Consider the following 19,097-nt stretch of genomic DNA (forward strand, 5'->3'; position numbering starts at 1 on the left):
TTGCTATTACCAAAATTACCTGCATTTTTCAGGGTGCTCCTCTCTCTTATTATTAAATTCTAATGAAATTTTTGCATCTAATCCAATCCCAAAGTAATTGTTCATGACACATTTTTCAGAATATCCATCTCTATAATAAGGAAAAGTACATCAAAGTCAATTTCTGGTTCCTAAAAACAATTACAATCTGCACACAAAATAGCACTTAACACCATTCAAGCCTCCATTTCTTAGAGAAGAAAGGGAAGCTTAGCAGGAATCATTTCCTATTCACATGCCATGCGCACGACCCCAGTACATGTCTGGGAGTTTCACTACATATGATGTAAAGTGATGGTGGGCAGGGCAAAGCAGAGACAGAGTCATGGTAATGCTTTTCTATTAACTGTAACAAAATCTTCGTTCTACCTCCCACATAAGCCCCTCACTATGCACACAGATGGGAGGGCCTTGCAGTCAGATGTCAATTGTCCTCTTTTTTTAATTAGAAAGTCTCCTCCACACGTGTACTTTTATTGAACATTTACTGAGCAGAAAACAACTAGATCGAGTCCCTTCTTCTAGGTGCTCTGGAAAGTAAATACAAAGGAGTACAGTAGTGTCCTTCAAGAGTGTCATTAGAGAAATGAGACATAACAAAAGCACAATTAAATATGGAAGTAAAAAGAAGTACATACTGAACAGTTAATTTTTTTAAGGAGTTTTGAGAAGGGAAGGGACCAACGTGGGCCAGAAGCTTTCTGAAATAAGTAAACCTAGAGGCCGAATGTGGAAAGATGGCAGAATTGGCAAGACGGAGAAAAAATGAGGTGAAAGGAATAGGCAAAATGTGAGGAGGAAGGCAGTGATGAATAAAATATTCCAGGGAAAAGTGTGCAGAGCTGTGACTCACTTCGCCATTGGGTTGTTATCCAAGACCACGCACTGGAAGGGACCTACCTCAGATCATGAAAACCACTGTATTTCAAGTGGGTCAACGTACTCATCATTATCGACTTTTGAAATTTTCTGATGATCCTTTTTGGATGTGAAACTATATTTACTGCAATGCATTTAAAATGTTACCATTCGTATAAAACAGAAACAAGGAAAGCCAAAACAAAATATTTGCAGGAGTATTTTCTTACACTGAATCTGGATCTGGGTCGATGAATGGCGTTGCACCGAAAGGATCAATATTTGCTAGTAACATTTTGTTGATAATAGAACTCCCAGCAATTGAGGCAGCTAGTCCTGCTCTTAAACCTGGACGGAAAAAAATACAGGATCACACGTTAAGAGAAAACCAGAAAGAGCCAGTCCATTGTTTTTAGACCTAATCAGAAACACCTTGCTCCCAAAGCATGGCTTTCAGTCTCTGTTCTTCTCATTAGTCATAACTAAGAACTATGACGTTGGTAAATACAAGGGTTTTTTTTAAACTTTTTATTTTATATTGGAGTCTAGCCGATTAACAATGTTGTGATAGTATCAGGTGCACAGCAAAACAACTCAGCCACACATGGTAAATACAAGGTTGTTGATGCTTCTTGGGATCTATATGTTGTCATAAAAAATGAAGCAGGTGAGGACCTAAATAGGAATCTCTTTGTGACGGTTTCTTATTTACCATCAATGATTCTGTAACTTCAACAAGTAAATATTACTTCCTTTTTATTAGCAAATAAGGTAGTAAGCCTGTAAGGAATTTACAATAAAGGCTGAATTATCCAGAATGTCATAGAGTTATCACTTCCATACTCTCAAAACACAGATAATGATACTCAAGTAAAAATGTTGACATGCTAAGGTGAAAATTCAGTTTTGGTGTCAAGAATAAGTAGCAAAATATTAAACACAGGTATTTATGAATTTTAGAAGAATACAGTATTGAACATAAAAATGAAGCATTTATATTACCTCTAAATATGCAAAACTTCAAATTCATTTCAACAACTAGTCAGCTTTCGACTAACTAGTTATGGTATTCAAAGTTAACGAAGTTTATGATCTACAAACCCAATATTAAGGCTAGAAGCACTGAAGTCTGGCGAGAAGACAAAGGAATAGGGACCCAAGGGAACAGATCAACAAAAAGGAAAGAATAGTTCAGAAAAATATGTCATGCAATTGAGGAACGCGAGGAAAAAAAGTCCTTTCGTTAGCAAACATTCCTTTCCTCAACAATGTGCTCCTCTTAGAAGACGTTTATTATTTAACTACAAAGTTTAGCTGATTATCAAATAATCAAGATGAATTTTATTCTGTCATTTAATTTCATAGTTTTGAATATGCAATGGTATACTCTGCTACGACAGTTCCCTTTATGTCTAAATAAGTAAACAGATGAACAAAACAACCATGCTGGTGAGAGAAAAGAATAGTTTGAAGAGGTGAAGAGTCATATTTCAGATGCCCCATAGAAAAGTACAGTATTTTCTAAAATGTTTTAAGGTTAGCCATATTTACAGCTTCAGCCCAGAAAGGTTCATCCCAGGGCTCCAGGTTTGAAGAGAGATATGACCTCTAGACATGGAAGCCTTTCCAGAACCAAATGTGTTCTGGATTTATCTTTTTTATTTTAATATTTTCATTAAGATATAATTTACATACCATAAAATTCACTCCTTTAAAGTATATAATTCAGTTATTTGTAGTATATACACAAAGTTGTGCGATGATCACTATTAATTGACTTTTTATTACTCCCCCAAAGAAACCCCTTACCCATTAGCAGTCATTTTCCATTCCTCCCATTGCCCCCTATTCTCAGATCCTGGGAACCACTAAACTATCTTCTTTCTCTGTGGATTTGACTATTCTGGACATTTCATGTAAATGGAATCATATAATATGTGCCTTTTTGTGTTGAGCTTCTTTTGCTTGGCATAATGTTTTCAAGGGTAGTCATGTTGTAGCATATATCAGCGCTTCATCCTTTTAATGGTTGACTAATATTCCATTGTATGGATATACCACATTTTGTTCCTCCATTCATCAACTGATGAATATTTGGGTTGTTTCCACTTTTTGGCTGCTATGAACAATGTTGCTAAAAACAGTCATGTACTAGTTTTTGTGCAGACATGTATTTTCAGTTCTTATGGGTATATATGTAGTAGTAGAGTTTCTGGATTATATGTTAACTCTGTGTTTAACCCTTTGAGGAACTGCCAAACTGTTTTCCAAAATGGCTGCACCATTTTACATTCTAACCAGCAGTGTATGAGAGTTCCAATTTCTCCATGTCCTTGCCAATATTTGTTATTATCTGTCTTTTTTTGATAGTCATCCCAATAGGGTAAAGTGGTATCTCATTGTGGATTTGACTTCATTTCCCTGTGAGTAATGATGTTGAGCATCTTTTCATGTGCTTATCGGACATTTGAATAACTTTTAGGGAAAATGTCTACTCAGATTTTTTGCCCATTTTTAAATTGGGATATGTCTTTCTATTGTTGATTTTTTAAGATTTATCTATATATCTTGGATGCTAGTCCTTTATCAGATATATTATTTGCAACTATTTTCTCCCATCCTGTGGATTGGATCTCACTTTCTTGACAGTGCCCTTTGATTCACAAAAATCTTTAATTTTAGTGAAGTCCAACTTATCTTTTTTTCTTTTGTTGTTTGTGTTTTTGGAGTCATGGCTAAGAAACATTGCCTAATCCAAGGTTATGAACATTTATGTCTATGCTTTCATTTTATAGTTTCATATTTTTAGCTCTTACCTTTAAGTCTTTTATCCATAATGAGTTAATTTTTATATATGGTGTGAGGCAGGGGTCCGTCATAATTCTTTGCATGTGAATATCTAGTTGCCCTGGTACCACTGATTGAAAAGACTATTCTTTCCTCATTAAATAATTGTCTTAGCACATTTGTTGAAAATCAATTGACCATAAATGTAGGTGTTTATTTCTGGACTTTCAGTTCTATTCTATTCATCTATATGACCATTTTCATGGCAGCACTATGCCGTTTTGATTACTGTAGCTTTGGAGGAAATTTTGAAATCAGAAAGTGATTTTCCTTCAACTTTGTTCTTCCTTTTCAAGACTTTTCAGCTATCCTGAGTTCTTCGTATTTCCATTAAGAATTTTAAGGTCAGCTTATCAATTTCTTCAAAAACGGCAATTGTGATTTTGATAAGGGTTGTGTGGAATCTTTGGCTCAATTTGAGGAGAGCTGCCATCTTAGTAATATCTAGTCCTCTGATCCATGAACACAGATGTCTTTCAATTTTGTTAGGTCTTTTAAAATTTCTTTCAACAATGTTTTGTAGTTTTCAGTGTTCAAATAGTTCAGCTTCTTGGTTAAATTTACTCAGTTTTTTGGGTTATTTTGGATGCTACTGGAAATTATTTTCTAAAGATCTTCAGATTGTTCATTACTAGTGTACAGAAATACAATTATTTTTTATATATTGCTCTTTTATCTTGAAAACTTGTTGTTTTTGTTTATTAGCTCTAATTGTGCGTGTGTGTGTGTGTGTGTGTGTATATATATTCCTAGGATTTTCTATATACAAGGTCAAAGCATGAAGAGATACAGTTTTGCTTTCTCCTTTCCAGTTTGAACGCCTTTAAGTCTTTTTATTTTGCCTAATTGCCCAAGCTAGAAGCTCCAGCTCCAACAAGGCTGAATAGAAGTGGCTAGTTTGGACATCCTTGTCTTGTTCCTAATATTAGGGAGAAAGATTTCAGCCTTTCACCATTAAATATGAGGTTGGCTATAGGTTTTTCATAGATGCCCTTCTCAGGCTAAAGAAGTTTTTTTTCTATTCCTAGTTTGTTGAGTGGTATTACCACTGGAAGGTGTCGAATTTTTTTTAAATGGCTTTTCTGTATTTATTGAGATGATTGTATAGTTTTTGCTCCTTATTCTATTAAGATGGTATATTACATTGATTAATTTTCATATGTTGCATCAATTCTGCATTAGTAGGATACTATTCACTTGATCATGGTGTATAATTCTTTTTATATGTTGTTGGATTCAGTTAGCTAGGATTTTGTTGAGGATTTTTGTGTTACTATTCATCAAGGATATTGGTCTATAGCTTTCTCATGATGTCTTTGACTGGTTTTGGTGTGAGGGTAATACTGGCCTCACAGAATGAGTTAGAAAGTGTTCTTTCAACAACAACAACAAAAAGACACAAATGATCTTATTTCCAAAGCGGAAAGAGACTAACAGACAAAGAAAACAAACTTACGGTTACCAAAGGGGAAAGGGACGTGGGGGGAGGGATAAATTAGGAGGCTGGGATTAACATACACACACTACTATGTATAAAATAGATAACCAACAAGGATCTATTGTATAGCACAGGGAACTATACTCAATATTATGTAATAACCTATAAAGGAAAGTAATCTGAAAAAGAATATATGTATGAAACTGAATTGCTGTGCTATACACCTGAAACTTACATGATAATGTAAATCAACTACACTTTAATAAAAAATAAATAAAATGTAAGTTAAGAAAAGTGTTCTTTCTTTTTCTAGTTTTTGGAAGAGTTTGTAAGGGACTGGTGTATTAATTCTTCTTTAAACATTTGGTAGAATTCACCAGTGAAGCAATTTGGGCCTGGGCTTTTCTTTGGAGAAAGTTTTTTGATTACTAATTCAATCTCTTTCCTTGTCATAGATCCAGCTAGATTTTCTATTTCTTCTTGAATCAGTTTCAGTAGTTTGCCTGTTTCTAGGAGTTTGTCCATTTCATCTAAGTTATCTAATTTGTTGGCATGCAATATTTTATAGTTTTTCCTTACAATCCTTTCTATTTCTGTAAGGTCCATAGCAATGTCTCCTCTTTCATTCCTGATTTAAGGAACTTGAATCTTCTCTCTTATTTTCTGGGTCAGTCTAGCTAAAGGCTTATCAATTTTGTTAAACTGTTCACAGAACCAACTTCTGGTTTTACTGATTTTCTGTAATGTTTTATATTCTCCTATTTCACTTATTTCCACTCAAAACTTTATTATTTCCTTCCTACTGCTTGTTATGGGTTTGTTTACTCTTATTTTTCTAGTTTATTAAAGTGGAGAGTTAGGTTTTTGTAGTCATTCTACTCTTCAAATATAGACATTTAATACATTTCACTCTAGCACTACTTTAGCTGCATCAAATAAATTTTGGTATGGTGTATTTTTGTTTTCATTCATACCAAAGTATTTTTTAAAATTTCTCTGTGATTTGTTTTTCTTTGACCCACTTATTTCCACATATTTGTGCATTTCCCAAATTTCCTTCTATTATTGATTTTTAATTTCATTCCATTGTGGTTGGAGATCATACTTTGTATGATTTCAATCCTTCTAAATTTATTTAGAATTGTTTTATGGCCTAATATATGGTCTATCTTGGAGAATTTTCCATATGCACTTGAGAAGAATGTGTATTTTGCTATCGTTAGGTGGAGTGTTCTGTAGACATATTAGCTACACTTGTCTTACGTGTTTTTCAAATTTTCTATTTCCTTCTTACTGTCTAGTTGTTTTATTCATTACTGAAAGTGGGATAATAAAGTCTCCAACTATTATTATTAAATTATGATTCACCTTTAAAAATAATTTGTAGGAGAAATTGATTTTCAGGGTGTAATTTGGGTTCCAATCTACTCTGGAACGAATCTGGAAAGATTTCACTGAGTCAAACAAATGGTACTTAAGGAGACCTCTGAGACATCTACATCTACATCCCATCCTTTCCACACAAGTCCTTTGGTTTCTGCTAATATTATCCTAATCCCAAGTCTTTATCCAGGGAAGGCTATGGAGATACATAAAAGGTAGTAGAATATAAGATCAAATTTACCATGAGTACCTACATACAGATTCCTGGGCTCCACTCTAGAACTACTCAATCAGAATTTCTCAGGGCAGGGTTCAGAAACACTTGCTTTAATACTTCCTAGGCAACTCTTGTACACACCAAAGTCTAAGGATCTGGACTCTGACTGACAAGAGTACCAAGAACATTTTCTTAAAGGAATATTTACCTTTAAGAACACATTTCTAGGGACTTCCCTGGTGGTTCGGTGGTAAAGAATCCGCCTTACAATGCAGGGGACGCAGGTTTGATCCCTGGTCAGGGAACTAAGATCCCACATGCCGCTGGGCAGCTAAGCCCACATGCCGCAAACTACAAAGCCCACCTGCCCTGGAGCCTGCGCACCACAACTGGAGAAGAGAAAACCCGCACACCACAACTAGAGAGAAGCTTGCGCACCACAATGAAGAGCCCACACGCCTCAACGACAGGTCCTGCATGCCTCAACGAAGATCCCGGTGCCACAACTAAGACCCGGCATAGCCAATAATAAACAAAAATAAATAAATAATAAATCTTAAAAAAAAAAAAGAACACAGTTCTATAGTTCAGGAAAATGAGTACTTATACGTTTTCACGGAAATACTTAAAAATACACCATGTTTCAGAATCTGTACTACCTGGGCAGATTATTCTGGTATTGAGCACTGGGAGGTTTTCTTTACTGGCTGCCACAGCAGGACCAGAGCCAGAGTCAGTTTGGGAACGACTTGCCCGGCCATCTGGAGACCGAGGTGCAGTTTTAACTGTTGGCAAAAAGTCCAGATTAAAAAGGAGATAAAGTTATAAAAATAAGCAAGTCCTTACACACTCATGACATGAAACAATTTCATACATGTTTAATCAGTAGAACCAAAATAATTACATTGTGTTTATTCTTTTACCATTTTCTGTTCATTTTCTTGAGATTTACTATGTGGAAGGAGTCTGCCACAGTTAGAAGTCTTGATCTCCCATTTTGAACAGATGGCAATTAATAAAAAATAGATGCTTACCGTAATTAAAGGTCAGTGATACTCATAATTTGAATGTGAGAAACCCATTATTAAAAAAAAAGGAAATTCTGAAGCCTGACAATTTTTGAAAACAGAACATGTGTTGCAGTGTATACTACCAATGCAATCCTTTTCTCAAAAATGTTGGATAAATGATAAAATTTAAGGAATGCAATTCCCAGAGCTAACAGTGAAACATGAGTAGCATTTTCTTCTACACTTGGAAGGAAAAATATTATTTTTTCAAATGAAACCAATATACTTTTCCTGTACTTCCCAATTAATTATTTACTCAAGACAATGATTTGTCCAAAACAGTTTTATCATATTTTTATAAAAGCTCAATATGTTTAAAAAATTATTCCAAAACAGAATTACTCTCAAAGTAAACAACAAAGAGAGAGATTTAATTCTATCTAAACTGGGGCAATTTAATGGAGAGCAAATAGTATCTTTAACTAATTTAGGAGCGATTGGCAGGTGTTTAAAAAAACAGTAATCCTCAAACTCAATTTAAAAATACTCTAAAACTTAATTATCTTTACTCTCCCTAAGACTAATTACAAACTAACTATATTAATCTTACACACTCATCTCTCTGTTCAAAAACAGTCCACGTGCACTAAAGAAAAGTAGCAGAACAGCCACTTTTTTTTTTTGACAGATGGGAGCCCTGGAACTAATTTCTAATAAAAATAACCTTTTGATATTCATCTCTGATAAAAAACAGAGTGTGTTCTAGTGACTAAGATTGATCTTCCATTGCAGGTAACTAAATTAATGTTTCATGGTTCTTCTTAAACATAACATCTCATTGATCGTATTAATGTGTATTTTGCACATCTCAGATGTAAGAATTATTATATTATTCAATGATAATACAATGAATATGCTTCAAAAAATTAATGATTAATACAGAAACACTTCTACTGCTACTGAGTCCCACTAAATTGGATTACTAGCCAAAAAATAAGATCAAATACTGCTCCATAAAGACTTGTATAATCTATGCCTATTTCAATAACGATATCTACACCACTATATCTGTATTTTTTTGGTTTCCTTTGTAGGCTATAATGGAAGTGTCAAATTCATGAGAGTATAGTAAGGTGGGATGGTCGCTGGTTAGAAAACCATTACCAATGAGTGCTGAAAAACCAATCCTCCAAACAGAGCCATTCATCATGTCCAGAATGAGTAGCGTACAGGTATTGGAGTATTCTTGCATTACAGAAATATCTGGAGAATATTGCTCAAAACGGAGCATCGTATTTTAACGGGGTATCATAGTGACCAAATGGGTGCAACCAGAAAAAAAAAGTATAAAATCATCAAATTAGATTGGTAAAACAATTTAGGAGAGAGAATCTGGAAAAGAAGATATAATGTGTGGGAAGAGACTATGATGCCATGAAAGCTGTTTTCAGTATCATTTCAGGGTTGCTGCACAGCAGAGTCATCTTCAATATCGTGAAATGATGTGTGTAAAATTGCTTTTAAACTAGCCATAAAGCCCTACACAAATGTCAGTAGTTGTTACTGTTAACATTATCATACATAAAAGTTTATTAATAATAACTGTAATCATGGGTAGAAATTTAAGGAAGAATATATAAAGCTCAATACATTAACAAAAAAAAAAACTTCCTAAGAATTAGAGCTAACCATAAGAGGGGGACGAAGTGAAAGTGAGTAGTCCGAAGGCTCAATGACCATCGGGCAAGGTTGTAAAATATGCCTGCGTTGGATTATATTCTGCAGTGGGGCCATTTAAGGTCTAAAAGATCTAAGGTTATAAAATTGGGTTGTGTGCTGGAATAGGTACACATAAGGTCTAAAAGGACTAAGGATGTAGAATATAAAAGCACTGGTTGTATGTCAGACATGTGAGGTCTATAATATGGTCTAATTTCAAAGTTTCTAAGAGTTTTAAATACGATTAAGGACTACTCTTTCAAAGTTAGTGTAGTTAGCAACAACAGTGGAAGTAGCAACAATAATCATAATAGTGATAATGACAGCAAACATTCCTTTACAGCACAATGTACCAGGTGCTATTTTAGGCACTTAATGTGTGTTAACTTATTTAAAGGTCACAACAAGTAGGTACATTATTATCATTTTATCATTTTATCACTATTATCATTATAGCATTTCACAAATGAGGAAACCACAGAGAACTTAAGTAATCTATCCAAGTTTATATGTAATGAAAGTAAAAGCAAAAATTTAATGATGGCAAACAGTTGTGATATATCAATTGATTTTCATTAGTACTATGTAATTATTTTCATATTATCTTCTCATCTTCATTAATATTTCTGCTTGTTTTATTCTAGTAAATTAACACTTTTTCCCTCATAAAACATGAAAAATTAAAAGTATAAATTCATTTTCAATTAAAACCTAAAAGGTAGAGAAATAGTTAATATTATTCAAGCAATATTATTCAAGCAACTACACAATAATTTCCTGGCAAAAATAATTTCAGTAGAGATAGGGTTGTAACTAGATGTCCTATGATTTAAAAACTTAATTTAGCGATAAGGATATCAGCCATCTAGGCTGATCAATGGAACTCAAGGGACTGATAAATTATTTAAATGTCAAGTTTTATGCATGTGAGGCCTGCAGCTTCCATATTATTCTCAAAGGAATCTGAGGGTTAAAATAGGTTAAAATCTGCTGTTTTGGTGTTTATTCTTTCTTCAGGAAAATTAAGATATTTAGCCACATTTGGTCCCCAAATCCTTAGTTTATTATGATGATTTCTAGATCATGTGATAAAAAAGGGATGTGAGAGTACTTGACAACGGTCTAAATAATGTTACCTTCATTATTTTAGCATTCATGAATATCTAAGCTTTAACTTCTGAAAAACCTTGTTAAAAATAAAAATACAAATGGTTTATTTCAAACTGATAGGCCTTTCAAAAACTAAAAGCAGAATTACATTTTATTTAATTCCAAAATAATTTTATCACAGTTTTCTTACCAGTTAATGACGCTTTTGCATCATCTTCTTTTGATTCATCTTTAGACTCATCTGTTTCTGTGCTATCGTAATCAAATGATTGATTAACTGGTTCAGAGGAGTGAACTGTCTGGTCATCCATCACTTTAAGTACCCAGAAGAGAAGTATGTTTGAACAAGCAAAAATAAGATCCATAAATATTAAAATATGCTTAAAAAAGGAAAATTGAAATAGAAACCCAAAGAGATTCCACATTCACAAATAAGCACTGATTGGCAATGAACTTTGGGGTCATGTAATGTCTGTTAAGTACTAGAGATTATAAAAGGAAATATTTTAAATTGTCAAAATTATATTTTTCGTGGAAGAGAAAAATAAAATATAAGAACTTTAGAGAATGAAATACAAGTCCAATTACAAGTTACAATCTGTTTCTGAATATTAATTATTTAAAGTTAACTTCTAATCTACTACTAAAATTCTAAGAGAAGTATACATGTTACATTAATACAAAAAATTAAAGTATAGGTGTAACTTTTATAAACTCTTAAAAAAGCAACATCAACATTTAGGAAATAAATGTTAAAATATTTTCAAAGTAGTTTATAGGTTTGATATTCTTTAAGAATTTAACAGATTCCAGTTTAAAAAATTTTAATTTTAGAAATATGATTTAAAGGTAATTTTTAACTTTATTTTAATGTTTCCAGTGTACTTTATCTCTGAAACTTTTTAAAGTGTGTCCAGACTGACCAATAGGAAAATTCCCTTGCGCTTGCCACGGGAATGCTGCTCCCTTCTTCAGAAGTTACTTTTGTTAATGTGTACCTTTTCCGGCCTCTTCAATGACTTGCCTCACTGCTTTCTTTAAACTGTTTGCCCGCAGCATTATTTCCCTCGGTTTGACAGTTTTCTGGGAGGAAGGTTTTGTAGTGTCATCCAAGAGTTGTTCCTTGCTTTCACACAAGGATTCTTCGCTGGACGATTCCACAGGATCTTCTTCTACAATGAGAGGGCTGATGCCCGGGAGAACAGGACTAGCCTGGGAATCTGTGTGCAAAGCCTGGAGCAGTTGTTCAAGCTTCTCATTTAGAACTGAACACTAAGAAAACAAAAACGCGGTAATGAATCTTCATTTAGTGGAGATGGAAAGTGATAGTTTAAATGAATGGTTTTTGATTTTTAGAGGAAAGATGCCTACACTGATATTTATCATTAATTGGTTATCTATTATAAATTATACCTTAGACAGCTATGAACTTAATAATTTATAATTTTTTTAAAAAACAGCACAATTTTTCTGTAAATTTACTGATTTATACTTCCAGAACTATTCAAGCACCACTGCACACGTGAAAATCTTTACAATCTTCCAAAAACTATTTTTCTTTAAAAGAAAACAACGAAAGCTTCACGATAAAGTGACACATTACATTAACAATTTACACATTATACAAAATTTGCTGTACATTATACAAAACATTGCATAAACTTTTTTTTTTAAGTAATCAACTTACGGCACTGCCAAGCCTGTCTGAGTCTTGTAAACTCACCTTCAAACCTTTGGCTTGCCAAGGAGTGACAGTACTTAAGGGATTATTGGCTCAAAGAAAGAGAAAAAGGAATATGCACAGGATAAGGAAGAACGATGCAGAACGATACAGAAAGAAAACAAGTACTGGGCCCTTGTTTCTTTCTGCTTTCCTTGAATTTTTAAGAGTAAAGAAACATTTAGAACTGAAGCTATTGATGCTACTGCCTAATATACAGTTTACCTCCACACAACTTCCAGTCCCTTCCGCCTCCCTTTGTTTTTGATGACATGCCAAAAGAGAGTTACAGCAGAGATAGTTATGAGAAAAAAGTGTGAGTACAGAGGGCTTCTGTTTTCTGAAGCTCTCCACAGAGGAGAAAAACAAGAGAAAGAGGCTGAAAACTTCAAATGTATATTTCTATTTTCTTTTCCTTCCACTCAATCAAACCACCATCTACAGCTGGGGAAGATCATTCCTTTGCAAAGCCCAAGAGAGCCAAGCCTTTTGTGAGAATGCCCTGTCGTGAACAAATGAAAGCAAAGATGATAGCTTTCAAGGTTCAGTAAACTATTCTTATTTTAGCCTCAGAAAGCTCACAACGGAAAAGAAGTATCTATAAAGAAAAAGGCAAAGCAAGAAACAGAACCCTGAAAGAGGCCGAGGATCATAACATCTGGGAAATCCAAGCAGTGATGCTGGGAGGGAACTTGAGTGGCCAAGGTTTGCCTGGAAGTGGAAAACCATTCCTCTTCCCACTGGAAAGCCAACTTCCCAGCATTTCCCCCCATGTGACCCGACTACTGTGCATTTCTCCTTCAAAATGTCAATCAGTGGGAAAAAGGAGTTGAGTTATCAAGTTTGGCGTGTTGGTCTTCAGCAATGCAGTTCTCCTACATATTAAAGGGACTAACCATAAAGCATGTATTAAACCCTCCTATCTGATTCAAAAGTAATTTTTCCCTTGGTTTATGATATTTTGGCAAGAAAGCCACTTAATCAATTTAGCTGTAAAACACAGTTCAATATTAACACTGTCAGTAAAAAACCTTCATGTCCTGAACACTTCCCGCTTACTTTATTGGCCACGGCATCGGCTGCAACAGCTCTTTCCAACGTTTTTTCATGTGCCTTCTCTACTTTGGCAACGAAGTCCTTTACAGTTTCACAAAGTACCCTTTGAAGAAAAGAAATTGTGCAATTCAGGAAACTCGGTAGGCTGATTTGCTTTGATTTACAAACATATTTAAAAATAAGCACAGTTAAGTAAACTGTTAAAATATCGGGATCATTTGTTTAGAAACCCATACTTGTATTTGCTGTGTAACATGTCCTATAGAAGTTCAAGACATTAGAAGTGATAAACGGATACATGAATAAACCTTGCTCTACATAATTTAAATAAGTCATTTTAAGGTTATAACAAGCCTTTCTCAAATATTTAAATTTTTAAAATTCTTGAGAAGAGTAGTTGTAGACCTTATTTAAAAAAGAAAGCATTATCTTCTGCACCTTATGTAACCTTATAACAGGACTTTCAGTGTTGAGCAGACAAGAATAAATCTGTCACTAATGGTGTCACTGTTGCTCTCTTATTCATTATACAGGTAACTATATTCTTCCTGAAGAGGAAAGAGGTTGTGCGTTATGCTGGAAACCAACCTGCCTCTTGACTTGAGTTATAGTCTCTGTAAATCCATTCATTTTTTTCCTTAAGATAACCAATGTAATACCATGCAGACTAACTGAATTTAGGTCTTGTTCATGTCAGCAATATATGGTTTACTTGTTTGTTTCTTTTAATTACATTTGGTTTCTTTGCAATAGAAATAGACTAGAAGAAAAAAATCTGAAACATCAAAAAATTTGTCAAAAGTCTTTAGAACTGGTGTTGGATTAGAAACTACAACCAACAGAATGGTATATGACCAGCTTTTTGTAACAAGCACTTATAAAGTGATTTTGAAAACAAAATCAGACTATTTTAAAATAATAATATTTCTCTTTAACATTGATAAAGGTTGAGGAATTTTAGGGAAAAAAACCCCCAGATTACAGCAATTATTTTTTTTCTGTTATACTCACAATTTTCTCTGGTATAGTGACATAAACTTTCCAGATACTTAAGTATTAGGAAATCGAGCCATTCAATAGATACAGTACACACACACACACACACACACACACACACACACACACACAGTCTTCAAACCTTCACATCTATCATCTAAGAAATAAATGAATCACTCCTAACATTTTTTGTTTTGTTTGTTATTTTTGGCAACCATTTCTAGATTTCACTTGGACAAAAGGTAATACTTCCTAACCTTTAACCATTTTGGTTGGGCTTTTAAACAGATTTCTAGAGACTCTAGCTAACCATTTATTAGAGATTCATTCATGTGTTTCATGTCAAGTTTGGTCTTCTTTGTTCATGTATAATACTTTTATGGAATTTCTTGAAATATTCAGACAGGCTACTATGAAATTTCTTCTATGAACTTTACTGAAAGTTTTTCTAAGACGTCCCACGTTTAAGAAGAGGAAACAATGACATTCCCTCCTCTTTACGGAACTCCAAAATAAAAGTTTTCCTTGTTATTATTACAACACTGTGTTGATAAATTTTCCTCTTGGATTTGTGAAATTGCATAATGCCGTAACATTATCATAGATACTTTTGCTGGCGTTTCACTAACTCCTAGGGACAGAGCCTGTCGGTCCATCAGTCTAGGAATGAAAGGGGCAGCAGAGGTGCTTCCTCACTTATGCCATGCTGCTGAGGCAGACAGAGGCTCAGGGAGAGAGGAGGGTACTGTGTTAGGGAACGCTTGCCACTTAGTTGGGGGAATCTTATGGTCCACTAAGTTCCATATTCCAGAAGACAGAGGATATTTATAATCTGGAGGAATTAATTCACTTTTTGTTATACCTAAATGGTAAATGCAGAGGTTTTTAAAATAGAAATAAAACGTATACTTAAAAGCAGTGTGATTTCAAAGTCACACCAACGAGGAACTTGCAAACTTGGGGAAAAACAGTTTTAAGATGTATTTACTATAGTAACACAAAAAACATCCTCCAACTGATATAGTTTCCCACTTTAATACATAAAGACTTCCAGAAAATATGTAAAAAAATCAAATGAATGAAACTGGAACATGGATCTTCACATAGAGCTAAAAATATTCTAAATTCCTAATTCCACATTTAATTAACATTAGTTATCATTTTGATGAGGTATAGCCAGCACTGTACTTCTTTAGTTTTGTTCTCTCTCTTCCAAGCTGAACGTGGTCAAATTATTCAGTTGAAGCTAACAACAGTCCACACAGCTAGCATGCTTTATGATTTCCACTATCATCTTAATTATGTTATATATGGGATCTATACTTATCACTGGTAACAGCATCTTCATTTATCAGTTTTCCACTTATTTTTAATAGGGGTAAATGACAATAAAACATGCAAATGCTACACTAAGAAAAATACGGCAATGGTGCCCAAACAGAACCACAAGTTGGTAGTCAGTACCTGAAAACTTCATTTTTAATCTGATATTTAAAAGTTCCAATCAGAAATTAAAGGTAATTTACAAACATCAATGCATAATATATTAAAACCCCTAGCTATCTATGTGCTCTGAGGAAAGATTCTAACTACATATCTTACCTCATCTATTCAGTGAGGGCGTTTGCCTAAATTATCTCTAAGATAGATCCTATATCTAAAATTCTATGGTTCTATGACAATGGTTCCAATTTTATTATTTTTTCCTGCTAATGTTCCCATTTTCTGAGAGGTTTTTTTTAAAATGTTTATTTATTTATTATTTTTTTTTGGTGCATCAGGTCTTAGTTGCAGTGTGCAGGCTCTCTAGTTGTGGCACGCAGGCTCCAGAGCACTGTAGGCTCTGTAGTTGTGGCGCGCAGGCTCCCGAGCACATGGGCTCTGCAGTTTGTGGCATGTGGGTCCTCTAGTTGAGGCACAAGGGCTCAGTAGTTGCAGTGCATGGGCTTAGTTGCCCCGCAGCATGTGGGATCTTAGTTTCCCGACCAGGGATCAAACCCATGTACCCTGTATTGGAAGGTGGATTCTTAACCACTGGACCACCAGTGAAGTCCCTGAGAATTTTTGTCTACAGAATAAATTGCATTTACTTAATAACTTGTTTTTTATTTTTATTAATAAATCACATCTATAATGACTAATTAGTCCTTCTGAATCTCAGAAGATAACTCATGTTACCATTACTGAACTGACAAAATTACAAAGTCAAGGAAATGTTGACTTTATGTTGATGAACTACATTAGTTAACCTACTTATTAGCTATGCTGATGAAATACAGCTTTTCCATCAGCATTTTCAACATTTTAACATGGTTAAAAATAGCTTAAGCTACTGGGAATTACTATTTTATGAAACAAATATAAACATACACAAGAGGTTTAGTTAAAACCTTCTGCCTTAATGTATCATTCAACAAGTAAATGGCATTAACAAAAGAAGGGAATTCTTTATTTTATCTAGGTGGTAGTTAAAAGAATGTAGATGTAAATGTGTGTGTGTGTTATCTTTTTCTAATCACTAATAAAGTTGTACCTTTATGATTTGAGTACTTTACTGTGTATATGTCGTGCCTCAAATAACACAGTTTTTTAAAAGTAGGGAGAACTATTATAGATTTTCTAAGTCTTAGAGACATAAAACCCAAATGCAATACATGCCCTGTTTGGATTTTGATTTGAACGAATCAATTGTCTAAAAAAACCTTCAAGAAAATTAGGGGAAATGGAATATAGGTTGAGTAATTATTATTAATTTTATTAGACTTTTTAAAAAGATTATTGGATATACATACTAAAGGTGGAATAAAATGACTTCTGGGATTTGCTTAGAGATACTCCAGCAAGAGAAAGTGGGGAGTAGATGACAAAATGTTGATAAATACTGAAGCTGAGTGATGGGTATGGTGGGAAATCATTATACTAGTGTCTCTACTTTTTTGCATATTTGAAAAAAATCCATAACAAAAGTCAAAGTAAAAATATACTATTTCACTGGTACAAAGTTATTACACATTGTCCTCTCTTTTCTCTCTTGAACCTCTTTATGGCAAATCCCCCAGAATTTTAATATGCTGTTTTACAGTTCAGGCATCTGGGTGGGCCTGGGAGTTCAGACAAGTGACAAGAGGGGACCAAGGTTGTAACAGAATCTGCTTAAAGGCAAATGAGCTAGTCAGGGAGGAATCCAAAGTCATGCTAAGAGTAGAGCCTAGACAAGGAGCCAGGCGGAGGTCAAGGAAAAACTGTGAAATGCAGTTGGGTAAAACATGAGGTGATGATACCATCATTTAATACAGCACTCTGTAGTTTATAAGCTCTCATTTTATTTCATTACTCAAGTGAATTCCCCTAACAGTTCCACGAGGCAGGAAGGACAGGCATTCTTTCCATTCTTACACTTGATAAAACAGGCATAGGTCACGAAGCCAGCAAATGGTTGAATCTCATCTAGGGCCTCAGACTGACATAGTACAGCACTGTGACTGATGTCAGTGGTTTTCAAGCTGTTTTTCAGAAATATTTCAAGGATTTCATGAAAGCTTGATTAAAATTTCATTTAGAATATAATTTTTTAACATTTTAAAATATAGAATATAAGATTTTAACATTTTAAAATAACTGTTAGGCATACAAGAGCTTTTACTTTAGAATTCACTATTTTTTGTGCAAATCTCGTACTACATTTAATGCAGTTTCCAGTTATTTCTGTATTTCATGTTGGTTACATGGTCGTAAGGAAATTGTCTTCAATTAAATAAAAATGGCATCCTTACGACCATGTAACCAACATAAAATACAGAAATAATTGGAAACTGCATAGAACATAAGACTGCCACCTATAACCTTATTGCTTATTTCTCTGTTAAATAACTAATAATTTAATCCTATCCAATGTATTAATGCCAACAAAATAAAATTTTAGTTTTTTAATATTGGGATTCTGCATAAAATTTTATTTGAAAAAAGACAGTTATAAGTCAATTATCATCTTAAAGAAATAAAAATAAAAAACACATAAAATGTAAAAGAGGCAGTAATCAAACACCCGAAAGCCAATATTAAAGCTTTGCTAACATCTGAACTAAGAAAGGTGGCCAAATAAAATATTTACTTAACTGTATTAAAGAATAATTCTATAACTTGTTATACCTTTAAAAAGTTTCCATTGCAACTTTCAATCTTTTCTAGCCACGTCCTCTAAAATGTCCCATAAAGAGGCACTTGACTCATAGGGCAAGGGTGGCAAATGCAAATGTCTTCCTCATAGAAGTCACTTAAGAAATACCAGAGGAAGTAACTTTGGTATGTGAATTTGGCCCAAGAGGAGAAAGACGATAGGGAGTGCTAAGGCCTGGGACAAAGTAGAGATTTGTACATTTCACCATAAAGCAATCTAACTAATTAAAAAACACCCAATCGAGGCATCAACCAAAAAACCCATCAGCATCACTGCCCATCAAATAAAGCGCATCTGGAGCCCACTAATCTGGGCAACCAGTGTGCTTCCCTTGCCTTTTGCTGTTAACTCTTTTCCTATTGCTCAGTCCTATCTCCTGTTGCTGAAGGTTATGGCGCCAAAAGCAACTGTCACTACATCTGTGCTTTGGTCACAAGCAAATTTGTTTTTCGTGATTTATTTTGTCTTTCCTTGACTTCTCTGCAAATTAAGTATGTAACATGTAAAGTTTGTGTATTTTTCCCTCC

At 34.2% G+C, this 19,097-nt stretch overlaps 1 protein-coding gene across 2 annotated transcripts in view; it reads right to left on the bottom strand.

Moving 5' to 3' along the window:
• DGKH (diacylglycerol kinase eta) overlaps window positions 1-19,097 on the bottom strand; it is a 177,855-nt gene that overhangs the window by 30,292 nt on the left and 128,466 nt on the right. For both annotated transcript variants that reach the window (XM_059995505.1, XM_059995507.1), the window contains exons 15-20: window positions 13,401-13,500; window positions 11,620-11,893; window positions 10,812-10,934; window positions 7,442-7,567; window positions 1,128-1,245; window positions 20-130 (exon numbers count right to left, since the gene is read on the bottom strand). In XM_059995505.1, coding sequence (XP_059851488.1) covers window positions 20-130; window positions 1,128-1,245; window positions 7,442-7,567; window positions 10,812-10,934; window positions 11,620-11,893; window positions 13,401-13,500 — 852 coding nt within the window. The remainder of the gene's footprint in view (window positions 1-19; window positions 131-1,127; window positions 1,246-7,441; window positions 7,568-10,811; window positions 10,935-11,619; window positions 11,894-13,400; window positions 13,501-19,097) is intronic.

This window comes from Delphinus delphis, chromosome 18 (assembly GCF_949987515.2).
Source record: "Delphinus delphis chromosome 18, mDelDel1.2, whole genome shotgun sequence".
Taxonomy (NCBI): Eukaryota; Metazoa; Chordata; class Mammalia; order Artiodactyla; family Delphinidae; genus Delphinus; species Delphinus delphis.